The sequence below is a fragment of the Macrotis lagotis genome, chromosome 1 (genome assembly GCF_037893015.1).
Source record: "Macrotis lagotis isolate mMagLag1 chromosome 1, bilby.v1.9.chrom.fasta, whole genome shotgun sequence".
Lineage (NCBI taxonomy): Eukaryota > Metazoa > Chordata > Mammalia > Peramelemorphia > Peramelidae > Macrotis > Macrotis lagotis.
This window is the reverse complement of record NC_133658.1, coordinates 276,994,195-277,017,387: the sequence shown is the minus strand read 5'-3', so window position 1 is coordinate 277,017,387 and position 23,193 is coordinate 276,994,195. Positions and strand designations below refer to the sequence as shown.

Here is a 23,193-nt window from a genome sequence, read left to right as displayed (position 1 = left end):
CACTTGTAGAGGTGGGAGAATTGAAATATTCCTTGCCTCCATATTGCCATTTCTAGCTTCTCTTTCTTCTTTACTCATTGGGCTCTCTTCCTCTGATGTTCATGCTATTTCTATTGCTCAATTAAAATCCTGTCAGCTATTGTATGCAGATGGGCAGATCACTCCCCTCCCTTCTTCAGTGAATTTTGATACCTGCCTTAAAATTTTTCTTTTCTCCTCAACTCCTGCCTTCATACTAAGGGACTTAAACATGTATATGATTCTCTTGGAACCTTTCCTAATGTCTACAAACATGCTCATGTCTTTACTATCTTGAAAAAACCCTAACTTGATTCTTCCATATCTGCTCTAATCCAATTTGTCTGCCCTTTCTTGCTAAACTTAAAAAGGCAGTGTTTTTACTTTCTGTCCTCTCACCCTCTTAACCCTTTACAAACTTATTGAAGATCCTCCTAACTGCCAAATCCAGTTACTTTTTCTCAATCATCATTCCTTTTGACTTCTCCCTTGATGTTATCACTCTTCCTCCTTAATGCTTTTAGATTTTCAGGACACCATAATCTGGTTTTCCTCCTACCTATCTGAGCATACCTTCTGTCTCCTTTGCTGGATCATCCTCCAGATAACAACCTCTTTTTTTTGTTTGTTTTTGCATGGCAAATGGGGTTAAGTGGCTTGCCCAAGGCCACACAACTAGGTAATTATTAAGTGTTTGAGACCAGATTTGAACCCAGGTACTCCTGACTCCAGGGCAGGTGCTTTATCCACTGTGCCACCTAGCCACCCCCAGATAACAACCTCTTAACCATAGTTGTCCTTCAGCATTCTGTTCTGGATCCTCATCTCCCTCTATCCTTCTTCACTTGGTGATCTCATCAGTTCCTATAAATTTAATTACCAACTCTATGCTGATGATTCTTAAATTTACCTTCCCTGCTCTAATCTCTTCACTATCCTTTAGCCTTTTTTTTTTTGCAAGAGTAGGGTTAAGTGGCTTGCCCAAGGTCACACAGCTAGGTAATTAGTAAGTGTCTGTGGCCAGATCTGAACTAAGGGACCAGATTTGAACCCAGGTACTCCTGACTCCAGGGCTGGTGCTTTATCCACTGTGCCACCTAGCCACCCCAAGTTTAACCTTTCTAACTACCTTTCAGACATCTTAAATTTAGTATGTCCAAACAGAACTCAGTATCTTTCCCCTTAACCTTCCCTCTGTCCCCCAGTTCCCCTTTAAGACTTACAGTGTTTGACTTGTACAATAACTGAAGTCTGAACTCCTCCCCATTTTACATATGAAAAAACTGATGTGAAGTTTTGACTTGCCTAGAATCACATAGCTACCAAGTGTCTGAGGTCAATTACAGGTCTTCCTCACTCCAATTCTAGTACTCTATTGACTGAACCACCCTAAAGAATGGACTAATGGCTAGCATTGTGGATTTGGAGTAAGGAGTACCAAAGGTTGAATCATGACTCAGTAATTATATACCCTGGATGAGGCCCTTAAGGAAATTGAAATGGGCATAATAAATGCACACCTTATAGGGTTACTGTGAAGTTCAAACGAGATAACCTAGGAAATTCACAAAGCACTACACAACTCTATATTCCATTCTGTCCTTTAGGAGCTTCAGTCAGAGTGCTAGAATTATTTTAAGAATTACAGAATATCAGGATAGCTCTTTTTTAATGTCTTCAGACAAGTGGTTATCTGTTCTACCTTCATGAAACACTTCCAGTGAAAATCTCATTGCCTGATAAGGTAGCTTATTCCATTTCTTAACAACTATTTGTTAATTTATGTTGAGTTAAAATCTGCCTCTATGTAACTTAAGAAAAGTGAATCGTTACTGGCTGGTAGTTTTTATTTATGTATTTATTATTTAAGGCAATGGGGTTAAGTTGACTTGCCCAAGATCACAGGCAATTATTAAGTGTTTGAGGCTGGATTTGGACTCGGGTACACGTGACTCCAGGGCTGGGTGCTCTTTCCACTGAGCCACCTAGCTGCCCCCTGGATAATTCTTTATTCTTATTGTACGTAGTTTTTAGGATACAGCTGGAAGAGCTTGCCTTCTTGGGTGGGCTCAAAGCCATACTTTTCTAAGTTTTTAGGGTCAAAAGTTCCTTCTTTAAAGTCCTTTTCAATCGAAGGTGCTACAGCTTCCATAAAGAGCTGCTTGGCTGTCAGTGGTTCATCTGTGCCAGCTGGAGCTCGATAGGACACATATGGTTTGAGTTTGAAGCCTGTCAAATCTGGAACCACAAATTCAGGTACCATTTCCTTCACCATCACAAACTTTCCACCTGAAGAAAAGCCAGTAAACTTGGCTCCACGACCTTTGTAGAATGTGCGGGGGCCACGCTTGCTTGTCCATTTGCTCATTCTGTCTGCCCCTCGGATCAGGCCTCGGGTCAGAGCTGAAAGGAGGCCCATGTTTTGTATCTGAGATATGAGAGAAAAAGTGAAGGTTAAGTCCAGGTTGGGTGTTTGGACTTCTCACTTGCTCATGCTGACTCAACACAACCAGCGACTTAATTCCCTCCATATTTGTGGAAGGCTCCATACACTTTCGAGGTGACAGAATAGATAAAAATTTGTCCCCTCCACATATATTAAGAAGTGTCCATCTACTACATTTGGTAGACTGGGACAGGGTTTAGATTATACTTGATCTCTGCCTCTGTAAATTAGAAGAGTTCCTGCCATTTTTACTTTAAGGAGTTCTAGGTGAAGATACTGGAATGGTTTAATGGTTGTCCTTTGTTCTCAAAGAAGACCAGGACACCAGGGAGGTGATGACATGACAAGCACTTGAACTGGATCTGAGTGAGGGGGTGCTGTCCGAAGTCACCAGCCTCATTTTCTCCTCCAGAGCCATCTGGGTCTAGTGGTCACCTATGAATCAGGATGACTGGAGATGGCCCTGGATGCCAGCCAAGCAGGGGTAAGTGACTTGTCTAAGATCACACAGCTAGAGTCAAGTGTCTGAGGCTGTATGTGAACTCCTGTTCTCTGGACTCCCAAGGCCAATGCTCTATCCACTGCCCCAACTAGGTGCATTCCATTTCCTCTGCATATCATTTTACAGATAAGGAAAGTGAGGCAAAGAGGGTAAAGGGTCACAGAACTAGTGTCTAAGGCCAGATTCTGACCCCAGCCCCCCCCCCCCCAGCTACTGCAACACCTAACTGGCAATACTATCTAGTTAGTACACAGCAGGCATTTAATAAATGTTGACTGAATGAGCCTAACAAAGATCTAACCCCGTGCAGTGGGTAGAGCACCGGCCCTGGAGACAGGAGGACAGGAATTCAAATCCGACCTCAGACACTTAGTAAATGAGTAGCTGTGACTTGGCCATGCCACTTAACCCCATTGTCGTAAATAAACAAAAAATTTAAAAACAAAAATCCAACCGCAACACAGGAGTTGGGGGGCATATCGGGCCCGTATACTAAATCGCTGCGTCCGCCGCACCTGCCCTCCCAAAGTTCCACGGCGGCCCCAGGGCCTCCCCGTCTCATTGTTGGGGGGACCCCATCCCCGAGAGCCCAACAGCCCACGCTCAGGGACCCTCCACCCGCTCCCCCTCACCTGGGCGGCTCACGCTCCAGTCACAAGGATCCCAGACCTCGGAACAAAACTCGCAGCGATTGGCCGCGGGCGCGTCAACCAATGAGGGTCCTCGTCCTTCGGATGGGGCGTGGTCTAAGGGCGAGAGCGGCTTCTCGTGGGAAGAAGGGAAATCCCGGCGCCGGAGCGGGCGCCGGAGCGGCAACTGCTGAGGCGGGGCCATGGCCGGGGCCGCGCTGGCCGGTGAGTGGGGGCCCTGCCGAGGGGGCCGCCGACGTCGTCCTTCGGCCACGCCCCTCGGGAGACGAGGCCGCCCCGGTGCGAGCCGGAGCCCGGAAAGCCCTTCCCGCCCGAGCTCGCCGTGACCTTTGGCCTTCGCGCCTGCCCCTTGACCCCCGGCCGACTCCCCGCTGCCCCCCCCCCCGCGACGCCGCCCGTTGCCCCCGCAGCCCCGCTGCCTCCTTCCCCGAGGGCCCGCCCGCGCTGCCCCCCAACACCTGGCACTCTTCTCCAGTCGCCCCAGCCTCAGCGACACTCCAAACGCTCCCCTCCCCCCGCCAGCCCCTCCCTCCTGGGGTGACCCTTGCAGCTGCCCCCCGCCCCACACCCCGTGTCTTCGTCCCTTCTCGGGCCATTCCCAGCTCCCCCTACTCGGCCCTGTTGTCCCCCAGAGACACCGCCCTCCCGGCCCCAAGTTTCTCTTCCCTGTAGCGCCTGGCACTTCCCACAGTCCAGCTTCTTAATGTCACCCCCTTCTTTCCTGCACCCCCCCCACCGCTCCCCAGTCGCCCTCTTATTCTTGCACTACTTTACCCAATGATATTCTTCATTATTTCCCACTTCCTAATTTCCCAATTCTTGGACCTGCTCTCCTTCCCTCCCCATATTCCAAAAGTGATTTCAGAATAAAACCTTTCCTTTTGCTAACTGACACTGGTGAGCTTATGGCACTCTCGGCCTGGCCTAATATTTGAAAGCTATTCAGTAGGGCCAGGTTGGGACATTGCAATCTGAAGGCAGTGGACAGTCAGTGACTCCCAATTCTGGGGTGGAGAATAGGTGTCAAAACTGACTAAACCAGTGGGTTTTAGCCAGAATCGATTTCCACATACAGGTCATGTAGTTCCCAGTAAACAATTCTCAGAAGAAGCAGTACATTTTCCTCTGAAAGTGCTCCTTCCCCTCCAGTTTGTCCTCCCAATTCCTCCTAGCAGATCCTGGGAAAGACCCAAGTAGAGTCTGGAGAGTTTGAAAGTGAGATGGGACCATAACTGTAGCTGTAACGATGGCTGTAACAAGTTTCTAGAGAGAAAGGAAACCCTTTTCTTCTTGGCTGCTCCTTATAGCAGTTCATTGCTGCTTGACTGTCAGTAGTGGGAACTTTTGGCTGGAGAACCCATTAGCCATGTGACCGTGTTTACAGATTGAGACTGGAACAGCAGATGCTTCCGTGTAGGGCAGCTTCTTTTCATGGAAATGGAGTCTTCAAAGAGTAATTTTTCTGCCAACAGAAAACTTAATTTGACTTAGAAATTGGACATGTAAACAGAGCTGAGTTGACTCTACTGAGTTAAACATTAATTATTTGAATAGTTGATCTTTGGCAGAACCAGGCTACTTTCTTCATTCCATTTTGTTTCTTTTACTTTTAGCCATGGAGAAGGAATTGAATAAATACTACTCAAAGGTATGTATACTAGGGGGAGCTCAGCAATAATGGTAATATAATAAAAACAAATTGTCTTTGAATTTTTAAAGGCATCTTTTAAGATTTACAAAGTGCTGTCTTTTCAACTACTCTGAAGCATATTTGCTAATATTTTTCCTCATTTTAGCATGAGAAAACTGAGGCTCACAAAGGGGAAGTGACAAGCCTAGGTTTGACAAATCAGATCCCTAACATTTCCTTCAGGTCAATACTGGAAAGTAAAAAGGAATTTTCTGTTAGGGTTTACTTTCTTATAATCTTTGTATTGGGGTCTTGGGGTGTGTGTATGTGTGTGTAAAGTATATAAAGTGTCCATATGAGGTGACCTATAAAAGCCAGGGCAAAACTTTCTTTTATGCTTCAGGTAGCATTTGCAACTAGGAATTTTCTGAGGTTAACTTTACTCTATCCTTCCATGTTTGTGTAAATCACCTAGCTTGTTTGGGGTCTTAGTTTTCTCTTCTAAAGTGAGGGAATCAGACTCTAATGATCTCTAATATTCCTATTCATCTAAGATTCTAATATCCAACCTGTTACAGTAGTGAGGGGAGTATTGGGGTGGTATAGTCAGGATTGCTTGTTAAAGCAGAGACCTCTTGTGACAGTATATACCTTCTTTGCAGCCCCATCAGATCTATCTTTGAGACTGTACCCATCACTGAGCAGAAAGAAATATGGAAGTTTAAACTTTGAAACTTTGAAAGTTAAAGCCTTTATATATATATATATATATCCTTCCAATCAGGCCTGAATTTTAGATTTGTTCAAGGCTTGTGTTTTCTTAGAAGAACCGTCCCTTACACATCTTGATAATAGTTTTTTCAATATTTTCTAGCGTGTCTCTAGTGCTCTAGGGACACTGCCACAAAATGAGTCTGACCCTGACAAATCATTTACCCATTCAATGCCCTAAGTAACTTTTGGAACTATTAATTGCTGAGAAGGTGCTGACCAGCCTTGTTAGAGCCCTCACCTAGGAGTTTCCTATACCAATGAAGTCGGCAAGGGTTTAATTCCTGTTTCTCCCAGGGCATTGTGACCTGAAGTGCTCCGTGTACCTCCCTAGTCTTTGTGACACAGAGTTCTTCCCATAATCAGTTAGCTGGAAAGGTATTTGGGATGAGAGCAAACAGTCTCTGGCAGCCAAAAGGGACTTGAGTTGCTCAAATGAAAGACTGGAATAGGTAACAAGTTCCTACTTCCTGTCATTCTCCATCCTATTACCTGCTGCCTTTTTTGTGTCTCTCCAATGTTGTGGAAGTAGATAATAATAATAGCTAACATCTGTGTGTAACTTTCTCTGGGCCAGAGAATGCACTAAGCACATTTTAATTACCATTTCATTTACCTCAGTTATAATCCCATTCCAACAATCCTGGGAGGTAATATTATCCTCATTTACAGTGGGAAACTGAGGCAGACCAATAGGCTGCACTTGCTTTCAAAATGAAGGTAAAGTTTGGAATAGGGTAAAGGAAGAGATAGAAAGAGACCCAGGCAGTGTGTATATTTGTGCAGGCTTGTCTGAGAACTGAAGATTTTTAATGTTTTTTTTTTATTTTTCTGGCTTCTTGGCCCCCTTATTCTTCTATTTCTGAAAACTCAGGTGTTGGGGTGGCTAGGTGGTACAGTGGATAGAGCAGCAGCTCTGGAGTCAGGAGTACCTGAGTTCAAATCTAGCCTCAGACACTTAATAATCACCTGTGTGGCCTTGGGCAAGCCACTTAACCCCATTGCCTTGCCAAAAAAAATATAACCCCCAAAAACTTAGTGTTACTTTCAACATTTTTTGATCAACTCTGTGTGCACTTATTATGTGTCTAGTAATGTCTTTTTATACTTTAAAAAAAAATTTAGAGCTCTGCCTATACCTTTGGCCTCATCACCTTCATACTAGAGAATAACATATACCTGTGGTACTTCTTTATTTTGAGCCAATTTTTTAATATTCTCAGAATTCAGCTCGCTTCCTACAGTTTTCTGAAAAGTTCCACAAAAGGTTTCCATACTTGTCTACTTGATTTAAAATATGAGTTGTACTCTGTTACATTTTCAAAATTCATTAATCAGCTATTAGCTAATTTTATTTATGATTAAATGGATATATTCTGACTTTTTTAGGGGAGGAGCCAAGACAAAAAAATGGCATACCCAAAGTCACACTGTAGGCCAAGAATAAGCACCTACAGTTTCTGATTAACTCATATTAATTTCATTATGCCACTTATGTTAGTGATTGATGGGGTGGAGGATAGGAAGTTAGAGCAGGGACTTTATAGTAGTATTTGAGACCTTTTTCTTGGTAACTTTTCTCTTTCATGATCTCTCTGTGTCTCACCACTTTGGATGCCCCACATACTAGTCTTTAATATTGGAATTTACTTGTGGTTAGTCTTGAGAAGGAAAAATTATGATTGAGATTTTGTTGCTTTTTTACTGATCAAAGAAATTGTACTATGAACCTATAAACAACTGTCCCATTCCTACAACTCTTTCCTGCTCTAGTTCTGGTCTGACTTCTGATGGCAAGTAAGATGTCCAAATTCTTTGAATTTTCCTTTCCGCTACATAACCTTCTAATCTAACAATGCTTATTGGAAGCCAGAACTAGAAACAGATAGTTTATACTGTCTGAAAGCAAAATACCTTATGTATCTAGGAGGCACAAATAGCTGTTCTGAATAGGAGGAAAGCTGCTTAAATCCTGCCTTTATATGAGATGGGATTTTTGTAGTTTTAAGTCATTGAAAAAGTAGGCTTGAGGGAATAGTATCCAGAAAACATTAGGTTAAAAAATCCCTAGACAATAATTTAAATATTCAAAGTTTACTTAAGTACTTACTACTACACTGAAAGTGATAGAAGTTGTAGATTTCTTACCCCTCCTAGATCTTCTATTGGAGTCAAGTAAAGGGAATAAGAAAGCAACAAAAGTAAGGTTATATACAGTGTTACAGGATAAATGCATCATAAATGCAAAGTATTTCAGTCGCTCGTGTTATTGACTTATGTAAGCTGCCTTCTCACTGGCCTCTAATGCCGCTCTCATTTCCTCCTGCCATCCATTAAGCAAGAAGATTTCTACTGAGGTATGTAATGGGAAGGCAGAGGTCATTGCCTATTTTCTGACTCCTTTCTCCTCACATGCTGTATTGTGTTCTCTCCTGTAGGTCTTATCTTTGGCTCCTATCTCACACTCCTGGATTATGCAGTTAGTGGACTATTATAAGCACTCAACAATGGTAAACCCTGTGTTTGGAAAGAGGGAACTTTCTTCTGGCTGTGAATTAAGACCCATGGAGTCTGTCTCTGGTCAGCTGTTGATACCAGATGTTTTACCTGTGTTTTAATATCTTTCCTCTCTGTTCCTTATTTTTTTTCTCCTTTCCTATCAGCCTAAATCTGGGAAAATGTGATAGGGCTAGGATTTCAGGGTAGTTGGGTTTTGGTGTTAGAGAATGCCCTGTATGATTGTTAGCTTCTTATTGATACTTCTGTTTTGTTTTGTAACTTACGCATCCAGATAAGAGGAATTGTAATTGGCGCTATCCTTGCACTGCTTTGTTTTGGCATTGTCATCTACTTTATTTACAAGAAGATGAAATCGTCTTGTAAGTATCCTGTTTTTGGTTTTGGTCCACAGAAGGTCAGAATAAGAGAGAAGAATGTCAATTGTCTTTGTCACCCAGAGTTTCTATAAGCTAGAATTTAGTGGTCAGTCTAAATTAAAGTTAGATGAAACTATATCAGGAAAGCTAACTGTTTAGACCTGACCTAGAAAGAGAACCAAGGCAGAAATTTCTTATCCCAACTCTGACTTCTTGGGTAGAGGGAAAGAAGATAAGAGCCTTTTTTCCTGAGATAAGGAAGAGTCTGATTTCTAGTTATATACCTTATGATATGATACATTATAACCTTAGTTTGGCCCTAACAGTTTCTTGCTGTACATGTAATGATTCATGATACCAATCTGTCTGGGTAATTTAGAGGAGGAATTCACTAGTTGTATTGATAATATATTTTTTCTAACTTATTAAATAGTGCTAAGATGAAGAAGTAGAGCTTTTGCTTACAGTATCTACATTCTCAGGGGCCTGAATAATGAGTAAGAAAAGGAAAAGAAGGTTCCTAATATTATAATTTTGAATCTAGCAGACTCTTTCATTTGTCAGACACCTCTCTCTACTATTTGAGATTTCCATGTCTTGTCTTTCCTGGAAAAACTGTTTTTACAGACTAGTAATGACTGTACTGCTTTTTTTTTTTTTTTTTTTTTTTGCCTTTCAGCAACTCGGCCTTCTATATCTCCTCAGTATAGGTTCCGTAAAAGAGATAAAATGATGTTTTATGGCCGAAAGATCATGAGGAAGGTAAGTATTCTGCAATAGAATAGAGTGATGAAGTAAACCTAATGGAATTGTTCTTGGACACTAGAGGCTGCCTGGGACCCAGGAAATTATTCTATATTTGATTCAATCAATTGGCAAGTATTTATTAAATGCTTTCTAGCTCATTGTTTCTAGCAGCTTTTTTTTTTTTTTTTTTTTTTTTTAGGGTTTTGCAAGGCAATGGGGTTAAGTGGCTTGCCTAAGGCCACACAGGTGATTATTAAGTGTCTGAGGCTGGATTTGAACTCAGGTACCCTGACTCCAGGGCCGGTGCTCTATCCACTGCACCACCTAGCTTTCCCAAGCTACAGTGTGTTTCTCCAGAACTCAATTGGAAATAGAAAACTAGATAGTTTTTCTTGATCATAATTTGCTCATAAGACTTACATAAAACATGGTTCTTTTGATTGCCCCATGTGTGAAAGGGATAAACCCCTAAGGAGAGGCACAGGAACTAGTGAACTACTGCTATAAGCCACCTTAAGAAAGTCTCATCCCATTGATTTTCTATATTATTTCCCTTTCATGCTATGTCAGCTGTCCCTGTGAAGATATAGATATGTATGTTACCCTTCTGCTCACAAGCAATTCTGAAGATTTTGAAGAATAATTAACAACCATATGCTATTAAACAACATGGATGAGAATTGGTAAAAATGTGGCATTTGATTTGGAGTACTTGAGACTCTGCCTTTGGCAAGTGCAGGAAGGCTTAAAGATGTCATCTCTTTTCTTAGAAATGGATGGGACAGACAGCCTGGTGTTGGAGGGATCAGGAAAGCTAGTAAGCGAAATTCTTCCTGACCTATCAGAAGTAATGCTCCTCACTCATCACCAGGTGGCGCTGTGGTCTTTGCCTCCTTCTAATGGATCCTGAGATAGGTTTCCTTCTGCTAGGGCTGAGTATTATCCTGTAGTAGACAATGGGACTGCCAGACTTAAACAGATGTAATAGCAGGAATGATGCTTTTAGAAACGACTTCCACTAGACTATGGTCTGGAGAAGTCCTTGATTTTTATCACTTCCTCTGCTATTGACTTGTTCTTTTTTTTCTTTTCTTTCATATACATATATATGTATATATATGTATATGTATAATTTGTTTTCAGTTATATACAATAGTAGTTTCTACCTATTATTTTTGATAAGGTTCTGAATTTTACACTTCCCCTCCCCTCCCCCCCAGAAGGCAATCTACTTATTCTTTTGACTGTAAATAGATCATTAGTCCTCATTTCACTTCACAGCAGCACTATGGAATTTGGGAAATGTTAAGAAAAACCATTCAGTGATTTGTACTTATCTGTACTAGGTCACTGAAATGTACTAGGTCACTGAAATGATTTTAATGGTTAATTCCTCCTTATAGTTTTCAATCTGTTATATATATGCTTTAGAAATTAAGAGGTGATACACACACACACACACACACACACACACACACACACACATATATATACATATATATGTAAATGCCATTTCCCTGGTTACTTATTCACCAGTGTTACATGTTGTGAAATTTAAGCCTTCTTTAGATTCAGAACATGAATAAAAGTTTTTCTAATTATTTGTTACAGAAAGTCAGGATAACACTCATTCAACATTATCATATAGTGAATCTTATTGAGTTATTTCAGTCTAACTCTCTGGGACCCCATTTGGAGTATCTTGGCAAAGATATTGGAGTGGTTTGCCATTTTCTTCTTCAGATCATTTTACAAATGGGGAACTAAGGCAAATAAGGTTAAGTGACTTGTCCATGGTTACAACACTTGGAGATGGCAGAGGCTGAATTTGACTCCAGGCCTGCACTCTATCCACTGTGCCACCTAGCTGCTTTGGGGATACAGTAGTATAAATGGAATAGATGTACAATGATTGTGAAAAATAAAATCTAAAATAAAAATTCACCTTTATTAGTGACTTGACTCTTTGTAGAACTGGTTGTATATATTTTCTGTTTGAACTTTTATTTATTTTTATTTTTTATTTAGAGAATTAAAATAAGTATTTCATAACATAGTATAATAAAAGCAAGTTGATTATCCATGAAACTGCAAATTTATTATAAGAAACTGGATATATGTATAAAGAAAAATATGTCTGGGTTCAGATCTCTTTCTAAGGTCCTGGGAGAAATCCTGAATATTTTGTTTTTGTTTTTTTTCTAATTGATGGGACTGAATTTCTACTTGTTATTAGGTTTTTAAATTTTCATCTGTTTAGAAGTGGCCACAGTTGAGTGCCTTTTCTTCTTTAGGTGAGTATCCTGCCAAACAGTCTTGTTGGGAACAGCTCTGTGCCTAGACAAAGAATGAGGAAGAGAACCAAGGTTCTGTCTTTGGCTAAAAGGTACAGAGATGGACATTTTCTAGAGGGAGCTATGTGACTGCTTCAAATCTGTTAATTGGTCTGTGGTATTGCCCTTTATGTCTAAATCCTGTACCCATTTTAATCTTAAGTTATTGTTGTCTACTATAACAGTAGGGAGCAGTAGTTAAGATTAATCTAGATGAACAAGCAGCCCGATATTATGAAAGGCATTCTGTGGTTTGTTTGTTTTTTTACAATTGATTTTTTATTTGTCCAGTTACATGTTATGAAAGTTTTTCAACTTTCATCCATATGCATATGTATATTTATAAGTTGCATAATTTCCTTCCACCCTCCCTTCCCACCCCTCTCTCCTCAGCAGTGAACAGTCTGGTGAACACTGTACGTACACATTTGTGTTCAACATGTTTTCAGAGTAGCCATTTTCTGTTTGTGGTATTAGGACTAAGGAAAAAGAAAGAAAATCATGAGATAGGAAAGAAAAATATGAGAAATTTTAAAAAATGAACATGGTTCATTCAGATTCTGTGGGTTTTTCTTTATTTTGTTTTGTTCCTCTGAATGTGAAAAGCATTGTTCATAACAGGTATGCCAGGATTGTCATAGGTCTCTGAACTTATGAGAAGAGCTGCATCTATCAAGGTTGATCAGCTCAATGTTATTGTTAATGTGTATAATGTTCTCTTGGTTCTGCTGCATTTATTCAGCATCAGTTCCATGCTTCTCTAGAGTCCAATCATTCATGATTTCTTATAGAACAGTAGTACTCCATAACATTCATTCATATACCATAACTTGTTCAGCCATTCCACAATTGATGGGCATCCCCTCAATTTTCAATTCTTTGCCACTACAAAAGAGCTGCTAAGCATATTTTGGAACATGTGGGACTTTTCCCATTTTTTATGATTTCTTCTGGATACTAGGATACTAGACCTAGGATTATTATTCCTGGATCAAAGGGTATGATCAATTTTATTGCTCTTTGGGCATAGTTCCATATTGCTCTCCAGAACGGTTGGATTAGTCCATAACTCCACCAACAGTACATTAATGTCCCAATCCTCCCACAACCTCTCCAACATTGATCATTTTCTCTATTTTATCATCTTTACTAATCTGATAGATGTGAGGTGCCACGTCATAGTTATTTTAACTTACATTTTGCTAATGAATAATGATTTGGTACATTTTTTCATATGATTATATATAGCTTTAATTTCTTCATTTAGAAACTGCCTGTTTATATCCTTTGACCATTTATCAATGGGAAATGACTTGTAACCTAATAAATTTGATTAAATTCTCTATGTATTTTATAAATGAAACCTTTATCAGAATCCCTTGCTGTGAAAATTGTTTCCCATTCTGTTTTCCTTTTAATCTTGGCAGTATTAGTTTTATTAGTGCAAAACATTTTTGATTTAATTAGTCAAAATCATCCATTTTGTAGTTTATATATATATATTTATATGTCTATATATAATATCTATCTACATTTACATCTGCATCTACATCTATATCTATATCTAATTCTTGTTTGGTCATAAATTTCTCTGTGGATCTGACAGAGTATTTCTTGATCTGTTAATTGCTCTATGGCATTGCCCTTTATGTCTAAATCTTGTACCCATTTTGACCTTAATTTGGGTATAGGGTATGGGATGTGGGTCTGTACTTAGTTTTTGTCATACTGTCTTCCAGTTTTCTCAACAAGTTCTTGTCAAATAGTGAGTTCTTTTTCCAGAAACTAATGAACTAATGTCTTTGGGTTTGTCAAACAGTAGATTACCATGGTCATTTACTGCTTTTTATTTTGAACTGAGCCATTACTCTTATTTTTTGGTTTTTGCAAGGCAAATGGGGGGGGGGGTTAAGTGGCTTGCCCAAGGCCACACAGCTAGGTAATTATTAAGTGTCTGAGGACAGTCAGGTACTCCTGACTCCAGGGCCGGTGCTCTATCCACTGCGCCACCTAGCCACCCCTACTCTTATTTCTTAACCAGAACTAGACAGTTTTGAAGCTTTAAAATATAGTTTTAGATCTGATACAAAAAGAACACTTTCCTTTACATTTTTTGTTATCAGTTCCCTTGATATTTTTGACCTTTTGTTTCTCCATATGAATTTTGTTGCTATTTTTCTGGGGTGGTAAAATAGTTATTTGGTATTTGATTGGTATGGCATTGAATAAGTAATATAATTTAGGTAGAATTGTCATTTTTATTATATTAGTTCCACCTAAGCATTTTTCTAATTATTTAGATCTGATTTTATTTGTATGAAAAATTCTTTGTAATTGTATTCATGCAGTTTCTGGGTTTGTCTTGAGAGGTAGATTCCCTAGTGTTTAATGTTGTCTGCAGTTACTTTAAATGGAATTTCTGTTTCTTGCTCTTGGACTTTATTATTCATATATAGAAATGCTGATGATTTATGTGGATTTATTTTATATTCTGCTACTTTGCAGAATTTGTAATTGTTTCAATTAGTTTTTAAGATGATTTTCTCATGTTCTGTAAGTATACCACCATATCATCTTCAAAGAGTGAAAGTTTTGCTTCCCATTGCCAGTTCTAATACCTTCAATTACTTTTTCTAATCTTATTGCTAAAACCAACATTTCTAAAATATATTGAATAGTAATGGTAACAGTGGACATCCTTGTTTCACCCCAATCTTATTGGAAATGCTCCCAGTTTATCCCCATTATATATATAATATTTGTTCAAAGTTTTAGATAGATGCTGCTTTTTTATTTTAGGGAAAACTTCATTTATCTGTGTTTTTTCCCCCAATCAATAGTCATGATTCTAATTCTTTAGAGCTCATACTAAGATGACAATGAATTTGTTTTCCTAAAGGCCTAGTGGCTTGAGAGTGCTCCTATGGTTATGATTTTATTGGGTATCTGGAAAACTGTCTTGAATGTCACTGGGGATAAAATTTTTCAAATTTTTCAAAATTTGTGGACCTTAAAGATTTTCTTTAATGAGTATATTCATTTTTGTCTTGTTAGGATCCTGAGATTCAAGAAGGACTATCCCACTTTGCAGCCAAAGGAGCCCCCACCCTCTTTGCTGGAAGCTGATCTCACTGAATTTGATGTTAAAAATTCTCACTTACCATCTGAAGTTTTATACATGCTGAAAAATGTCCGGTAATTCAGCAAATGCTTTTTAAACATCTAATGTGTGGAAAAGGGATATAGATTATGTGCTAGTCGAAATACAGAATTTATGAAAGGAATAATCCCTGCTCTTATGGACCTTACAGAGTAGTGGTGGTGGTAGAAGCAATAGTGATAGTAGTAAGTAAGTAAGTAGTAGCAGTGATAATACAATCAATTAACTTTCTTTTTTTTAAATTTTATTTCGTTGATGTCCTATTTCCGTGTAAACGTTTTTAAACACTTTTTTTTTAGGTTTTTGCAAGGCAGTGGGGTTAAGTGGCTTGCCCAAGGCCACACAGCTAGTGTCTGAGACTGGATTTGAACTCAGGTCCTCCTGACTCCAGGGCTGGTGCTTTATCCACTGCGCTACCTAGCTGCCCCAATCAATTAACTTTCAAATAGCACTTATCTGTTATTTCATTTAGTCTCCTGACAAGCTTATACTTATTAAAAGTAATGGAGTACTAGCAGAAATAGAGTTTATTTAGATAAGAGGCAGTCCCTCTTCTCATAGGCCTTACCAGGTTTATTATCAGTAATCATAATGATAATAATAATACCAGTTGACTTTAAAATTGTACTTTAAAATTACGAAGTACTTTACATATTTAGCAGGGAAGGAGGGGAAATTAGTGTATGCTTAGAGATAGATCTTTGGATACCATTCCTTGGAGCTTAACCCTTGGCTGCTTCCATCAGAACTTTGCTTTGGCCTCTTTATAAAGGCCATGTGCAACCAGAAGCTTCTGATTGGTCCCTTTATGCACTATAGTGGGGAATAATAGGTGTGTGGATAGAACTGTGTTGAATAGGAATGACCATTATCAGAAAGAACCTCCTACTGGTAAACTTTGAGAAGAATGGCTTCTGCTTTAGCTCTTTTCTTCAAGGAGGATTGTAGAGGTTTCCTGTCTTCCTAAATGCCACTTCCTGTTAAAAGCAACTTCAGACTATAGGCCCAGCTCTTAATAGGTTCTGTAAAGAGAGTTAATAGTTTGGAGTTTAAGAAACTGGGCCTGAGGCTCAGGAAAGTTGGTTGGTGTACAAGGTCAGAAAATTCATAAACATCAAAACTAGGATTTGAATCCAAAATCAGTCAGCTGCCTTTTTTCTTTAAAGTGAGAAGTAAGACAATACACAAATAAGCAGGTAGGTGGCACAGTGGATAGACCATAGGATTTAGAATCAGGAAGACTCATATAGTTCAAATATGACCGCAGATACTTTTGAGCTGTGTCTGGGAAGGTCACTTAACCTGTTTTATCTCAGTTTGCTCATCTGTAAAATGAATTAAAGAAGAAAATGGCAAATCATGTTAGCATCTTTACTAAGAGAAAACCAAATGGGGTCATAAAGAGTCAGACATAACTGAAAAGCAACTGAACATTCAACTAATACAAAATAATACATAACCACATCAAAGAGATACAAAATTAAATCCTTTTAAGGTTCAAAGGGAGAAGGCATTATCAAGGATAGGTGAGAAAAAGATCAGGTAGGGCTTTAGGGAAGTGATGAGATTTAAGTTGGGTTTTTAAGGGTTGACTAGGAATTCAGCAGGCAAAAAAGACAAAGGAGTTGGATATTCCAGCTATAGGAAATACAGTATGACCAAAGGAAAGTGAGTGAGATTTGTTTAGGGGAAATAAAGCAATCCAATTTGACCAGAGAATAAAATATGTGGCAAGGAATAGATGTCTAAATAGATAGGGAACTGTCAGATTATGTCGATCCTTGATTTCTGGGCAGAGAAATTTGACTTTCATTCAGTAGGTGGTAGTGAGTCATTGATAACTTTTGATAATTAGAATGATTTGAAAAAAGGGGGGGGCAGCTAGGTGGCACAATGGATAGAGCATGGGCCCTGGAGTCAGGAGTACCTGAGTTCAAATCCGGCCTCAGACACTTAATAATTACCTAGCTATGTGACCTTAGGCAAGCCACTTAACCCCATTTGCTTTGCAAAAACTAAACTAAACTAAAATGAAAGAATGATATGATCAACTCTATATCTAAAGAACATTATTCTGAAATATGAAATAGGTTTTGGGGAGACTGTTGTAATAGTCTTCATGGGTGGTAGTGAGGACCTATATTAGAGGTGAAGTCAGTGGAAATGGAGAGTAGGAGGCAGATTAGACAGATGTTATAGAATCCCCTCCACATAGGATTTGATAACTGAAAGATATATAAATAGTATGAGAGAGGAAAGAAAAAAGGTAACCCAAAGTTTTAGACATGGAAGAGTGGATGATGTCTCTGCCAAAGTAGTAAAATCAGAAGGAAAGAGTAGATGATCAAAACTGCAAACTTTGGAGATGGTAGGATGGAGGCTAGGGAGGAATGAGATTAAGAATGGAAGAACTGGGGGGCAACTAGGTGGTGCAGTGGATAAAGCACCTGCCCTGGAGTCAGGAGTACCTGGGTTCAAATCCAGTCTCAAACACTTAATAATTACCTAGCTGTGTGGCCTTGGGCAAGCCACTTAACCCCATTTGCCTTGCAAAAATCTAAAAAAAAAAAAAAAAAAGAATGGAGGAACTGACTTTGGTAAGAAGGGTCAGAGTAAGAAAGAATAGTGGAATGATGAAGAGGAGTTTTGATGTGTGGAATGAAGGAGAGAAGTAACTTGCAATGACCTCTTAGTAAATGAATTTGTCTGCTGAGAAGGAAGAGGAAGTAGACAAAGGAAAAAGTTGTTGAGAGAGAAGATTTGGAATAGGCTCTGTGATGTGTTATTGTCAATCAGGGATGAATGAAAACATCAGCATATAGGCCTTACTGAAGTGCATGACTTCCCTTAAGAGCTTTTAGGAAGACATGAATAGGAGGACAGAAGGTAGATAGTTGCTTGAATTTTGCAGAACATAAGTGGTGATAGGATAAGAGGGCAAGGGACCTTATGGGACCTTTGAGGTTAGCAACATCTAGTCTAACTTTTTTATTTTACAAACAAGGAAACTAGTGTCCACAGATGTTAAATGATTTGCTTAAGGTCCCACAAGTCATAAGTGGCAAAACTTGTTTTTAAACCTCTGACTTCAAATCCAGGACTTTTTCCATTGTACAAGAGGTATCTATTAGGGGTATGGTTGAATAGGAATCATGGACTGAAGGGAGAAAAGGCCAGGACAGTTCTCTACCTACCTTCCTTTTTCTTCTCCCCCCCCCCCCAAACCTCTTCACTGGTCCCATGACACTTTAGGATAAAACTCCCGAAGATTGAGAGTATTGAGAGTATTATTTCAAGACAACCTCCTGGACTTAATTACTTTATTCTTTCTCTACCACTCAAGTCTCATAACAATAAAAGCCAATTTATCTGAAAGTCAGTAGTGAGGGCACCCCCCCCCCCCCCCCCCCCCCCCCCCCGCTCAGTTATCCTAGGACCCTACAGATCAGGCTGTCTTTCTTCAATGTTCACAATGTCTTGAGCAAGGAAAGAGAAATGTGCACCCTGCTCCTAACTTATTTTTGGGCAGCTAGATGGCACAATGAATAGAGAGACAACCCTGAAGTCAGGAGGACCTGAGTTCAAATCCAATCTGAGAGAGACACTTACTAACAGTGTGTCCTTGGGCCTGCAATTGCCTCTCATCCAGAGCTATTTTCAGTTATCCTGGATGCATATCTAGTCCCTGAACCCAGATTGCTCTGAAGGAGAAAGTGAGACTGGTGAATTAATACAGCAACTCTCTCACTTAAATCCAATTCACATGCATGTCATGGCACAACCTTTCAGATGTCATGGCCTTTTTCAAGAAAGGACAAATATCAATTTACTTCTAGATTATACTTTTGAAATCATTATTTAGTAACCTTTTCTCCTCTGAGGTTCACTCTACCCATGTTTATCACTCTGTCCAAATCTATTATTTGCAATAACCTACCAGCCTCTAATTCATTCTCCCTCCTTTCAGTTCAGTATCTGCCTCTCTTTCTTTCCCAATCCTGTGTTTGGGATTGGGGACTTAAATGTACACTTTGATGCTCTCCTCAAACACACTGGTCTCTTAGTTCATCAACCTTTTAAATTCTGATGATCTTCATCTTCACACCATCTCAGTCACTTAAAGTATAGTCAGGCACTTCATTTTATCATCACACACAACTAATTTACCTCCAAGACCCAAAAATCTAAAATTTCCCTCTCCAATTAAAGCCTCCTTTCCTTCTACCTTGGCAACACCTGACAATGTGATCAATCTTTCTACTAGTTAACTATATACCTACCTTGGTTTCTAAGGCATATATATATATTTTCTTTTGTTGTTGTTGAAATTAATTGAAGATTTTATTTATTTTCAGTTTTACAATTTTTCCCCCAATCTTACTTCCCTTAGTCTAATCCACTGGTCCACCTCTCTATTTCTTAGCCAATACCAGACAGTTTTGATGGTAGATGCTTTACAATATAATTTTAGATCAGGTAGGGCTAAGCCCCCTTCTTTTGCACTTTTTTTCATTAAATCCCTGGAAATTCTTGACTTTTTATTTCTCCATATGAATTTACTTACAACTTTTTTTGACTCATTAAAGTAATTTTTTGGAATTTTGATTGGTAGGGCACTAAACAGGTAGTTTAGTTTTGGTAGAATTTTCTTTTTTATTATATTAGCTCTATCTATCTATGAGCATGATATTTGCCCAATTATTTAAATCTGATTTAATTTGGGTGAGAAGTGTTTTATAATTGTTTTCAAAAAGTTTCTGAATCTGCCTTGGCAAATAGACTTCCAGGTATTTTATATTGTCTGAGGTTTCTTTGAATAGGATTTCTCTTTCTAGCTCTTCCTGCTGTATCTTGCTAGTCATATATAGAAAATGAGGATTTATGAGGGTTTATTTTATATCCTGAAACTTTGCTAAAATTACTAATTTTTTCCAGTAGTTTTTTGGATGATTTCTTGGGATTCTTTAGGTATACCATCATGTTATCTACAAAGAGTGAGAGTTTTGTCTCTTCATTCCCAATTCCAATTCCTTCAATTTCTTTTTTTTCTCTAATTGCTGAAGCTAACATTTTTTTTAAAGTTTTTGTAAGGCATATGGTTAAGTGGCTTGCCCAAGGCCACACAGCTAGGTAATGATTAAGTGTCTGAGACTGGATTTGAACCCAGGTACTCCTGACTCCAGGGCCGGTGAAGCTAACATTTCTAATACTATATTGGATAGTAATGGTGATAATGGGCATCCTTGTTTCCCCCCAGATCTTATTGGGAAAGGCATATATATTTTCTTAGAAACCAAGGCAGGGGTATGTATGTATGTATGTGTGTGTGTGTGTGTGTGTTTATAATGTATAAATTATATATATTTTTTATTTAGTAGTATCAGTAGTCAGTATTCTCAGGAGTTGCAGAAATCAGAAAGTATGAAGACTGAAAATAGATCATTATAATTGGCATTTAGATTATTCATGATCTTTATGTGAGCAAATACAGAGATTAATTTAGGGTCCTGTGAAAAAGATGTTTTTTAAATATCTTTTATATCACTATTACTTTAAAATATCTTATCCCCCTTCTCTATTCAGTAATTCATCCTCTGAAACTAAGCAGAGAAAAAAGAGTAGCCAAATCGGCCAAGATTCATAAACTGTTTGTGACAGAATATGCAATCTAGCAAAACCTATAGTCTTCCACTGCTACCTATGGAGGAGAGGAACATTTTCTTTTTTGGTTTTGTTTTGGTTTTTAGGTTTTTTCCAAAGCAAATGGGGTTAAGTGGCTTGCCCAAGGCCACACAGCTAGGTAATTATTAAGTGTCTGAGACCGGATTTGAACCCAGATACTCCTGACTCCAAGGCCGGTGCTTTATCCACTACACCATCTAGCTGCCCCTAATATTTTCTTTTTTTGAAATTTTATTTATTTTGAGTTTTACAATTTTCCCCCCATTCTTGCTTCCCTCCCCCCACCCCCCACCCCCTACAGAAGGCATTCTATTGGTCTTTACATTGGTTTTGTGAAGATTTTCTTTTTTTTTTTTCCCAAGGTGATGGTGCTGAGTGACTTGTGAAGGTCAAACAACTGGGTAATTAAGTGTCTGAGGTCAGAGTTGAACTCAGGTGCTCCTGACTTGAGGGTCAGTGCTCTATCCACTGTGTCACCTAGCTGCCCCAAGGAGCATTTTTTTTAAACTTATCTCTGGGAACAAATTTTGTTGTTATAATTACATAGTACTCAGTATGATGCTTTTATTCTTTCCATTTATGTTGTTGTAGTCATTGTTTTGCTGCTATTGTTTGTTGTTTTGTAAGGTCATTATATTGCTTTTCTGGTTTTATTTTCTTTATCATATACAAGTCTTCCCATTCTATTCTGAATTCATGTTATTTCTTGTAGTGCAGTAATTTTTCATTACATTTATGTACTACAGTTTGTTTAGTCATTTGTAGCCAGTGGGTTTTGATCTTATCTGTAGACTTCAATAACACAAAAAGTCCAATTATATATATTTTCTTGTAAATGAGATATTTTTATTTATTGGACATGAAAAGAAAGACTACCTGATCTTTAAGGTCCTATGATGACTGCACGCAGAATCAAGAGGGGACCCTCACTACTTCTGACTTCCAGATAGATAGGTTCTCATCTTATGAGACTTGGGTGGTAGAGAAAGAAAATAAGGTTAAGAGCAGGGGGTTGTCCTGAAGTCACACTCTGAATCTTTGGGAACCTCATCCTAAAGTGTCATGGGACCAGTGAAGAGTATAGAGGGGGAGGGGTGGCTAGGTGGTGTAGTGGATAAAGCACTGGCCTTGGAGTCAGGAGTACCTGGGTTCAAATCCAGTCTCAGACACTTAATAATTACCTGTGTGGCTTTGGGCAAGCCACTTAATCCCATTTGCCTTGCAAAAAAAAAAAAACCCTAAAAAAAAGTATAGAGGGGGAGTAGAATTAGGAAGGTAGGAAGAGAATCAGGAACTGTGTACTATCTTGGAAACCAAGGGAGGTATGTATATTTATCAGAGAAAGGTATATAATATTATTTAGGTAATAATATTTCTTTGGATAATGTGGAATTTGGGTCAAAGGGTTTAGACATTTTAGGTACTTTTTTAAAAAGCATAATTCCAAATTATTTTCTGCAATATTTGAACTACTTCATAACTTTGTTAGCAATTTATCAATGTGCCTATCTTTCTTTATTCTTTCTTGAACTATTTACATCTTTTATCATCTGAGCCAGTTTGCTGGATATGAGAGGAAATCTGAGTTACTTTGATTTGTATCTCCCTGTGGTTTGGAACAATTTTTCATATAGTTAATAGTTTACAATTCTTCTTTTGAAAATTTTCTAATTCATTGTTTTTAGCATTCATTTTTTTGAAATTTTGAGTTCTGAGTTCATTTTCTCCTTTGCATTTCTCCCTCACCTATTAAAATGCTCAATTGTTAATGATTTTTGTTTTCTTATCTGCTCCATTGGTTTTCTTTCTTTTTTTTTTTTTTAATGTGTACCAAATAGTTTGGATGATTACTGCTGGTGTGAGCTCTGTAGGTGCTATTTCCCCTCCATTCTTTTATTCATTATTTGCCTTTTTATATGCCACAAATTTGTGTGCCCACAATTTTTAATCTTTCTCATTAAGTTTAGAGGGAAATTAGGGGTGGCTAGGTGGTGCAGTGGATAGAGTACTGGCCTTGGAGTCAGGAGTACCTGAGTTCAAGTCTGGCCTCAGACATTTAATAATTACCTAGCTGTGTGGCCTTGGGCAAGCCACTTAACCCCATTGCCTTGAAAAATCTTAAAAAAACAAAAAAACAAGAAAAAAGTTTAGAGTGAAATTGGATTTTAAATGGGTCAGAAGTCTATAAATCAGACCTCTACTTGATTTTAGAATGTAAGCAATTTTTCATCTTCTCTACCCCAGCTTATGATCTGTAGAGTGGTGTTCTTCCATGGGCCTGTCCCAGACTTTGTTGTAATGGGTTTCTTGTGCTTTGTATGGAAATTAAAAACTTGTTGGAATGCCTATCTAATTATTTTAGGTGTTTGAGATTATCT

General features: G+C 38.7%; 2 protein-coding genes across 7 annotated transcripts in view; one reads left to right on the top strand and one right to left on the bottom strand.

The window, feature by feature from the left end:
- Window positions 1-23,193, top strand: part of PNPLA7 (patatin like domain 7, lysophospholipase) — a 260,431-nt gene that overhangs the window by 16,549 nt on the left and 220,689 nt on the right. For 2 of the 6 annotated variants that reach the window (XM_074210556.1, XM_074210555.1), the window contains exons 1-7: window positions 3,747-3,820; window positions 5,230-5,264; window positions 8,456-8,527; window positions 8,809-8,896; window positions 9,573-9,655; window positions 11,935-12,026; window positions 15,028-15,168. In XM_074210556.1, coding sequence (XP_074066657.1) covers window positions 3,799-3,820; window positions 5,230-5,264; window positions 8,456-8,527; window positions 8,809-8,896; window positions 9,573-9,655; window positions 11,935-12,026; window positions 15,028-15,168 — 533 coding nt within the window. In that variant the 5' untranslated portion in view covers window positions 3,747-3,798. Of the gene's footprint in view, window positions 1-3,746; window positions 3,821-4,544; window positions 5,265-8,455; window positions 8,598-8,808; window positions 8,897-9,572; window positions 9,656-11,934; window positions 12,027-15,027; window positions 15,169-23,193 lie in introns of those variants that run through there. The other 4 variants (XM_074210553.1, XM_074210554.1, XM_074210557.1 and 1 more) reach the window with 4 other exon arrangements.
- MRPL41 (mitochondrial ribosomal protein L41) lies at window positions 1,859-3,706 on the bottom strand. Its single transcript, XM_074210565.1, has 2 exons — window positions 3,599-3,706; window positions 1,859-2,446 (listed from the first exon to the last, which is right to left on the bottom strand). Exon 2 carries the CDS (start codon window positions 2,435-2,437, stop codon window positions 2,033-2,035), a length of 405 nt encoding a protein of 134 aa, XP_074066666.1. The 5' UTR covers window positions 2,438-2,446; window positions 3,599-3,706; the 3' UTR covers window positions 1,859-2,032.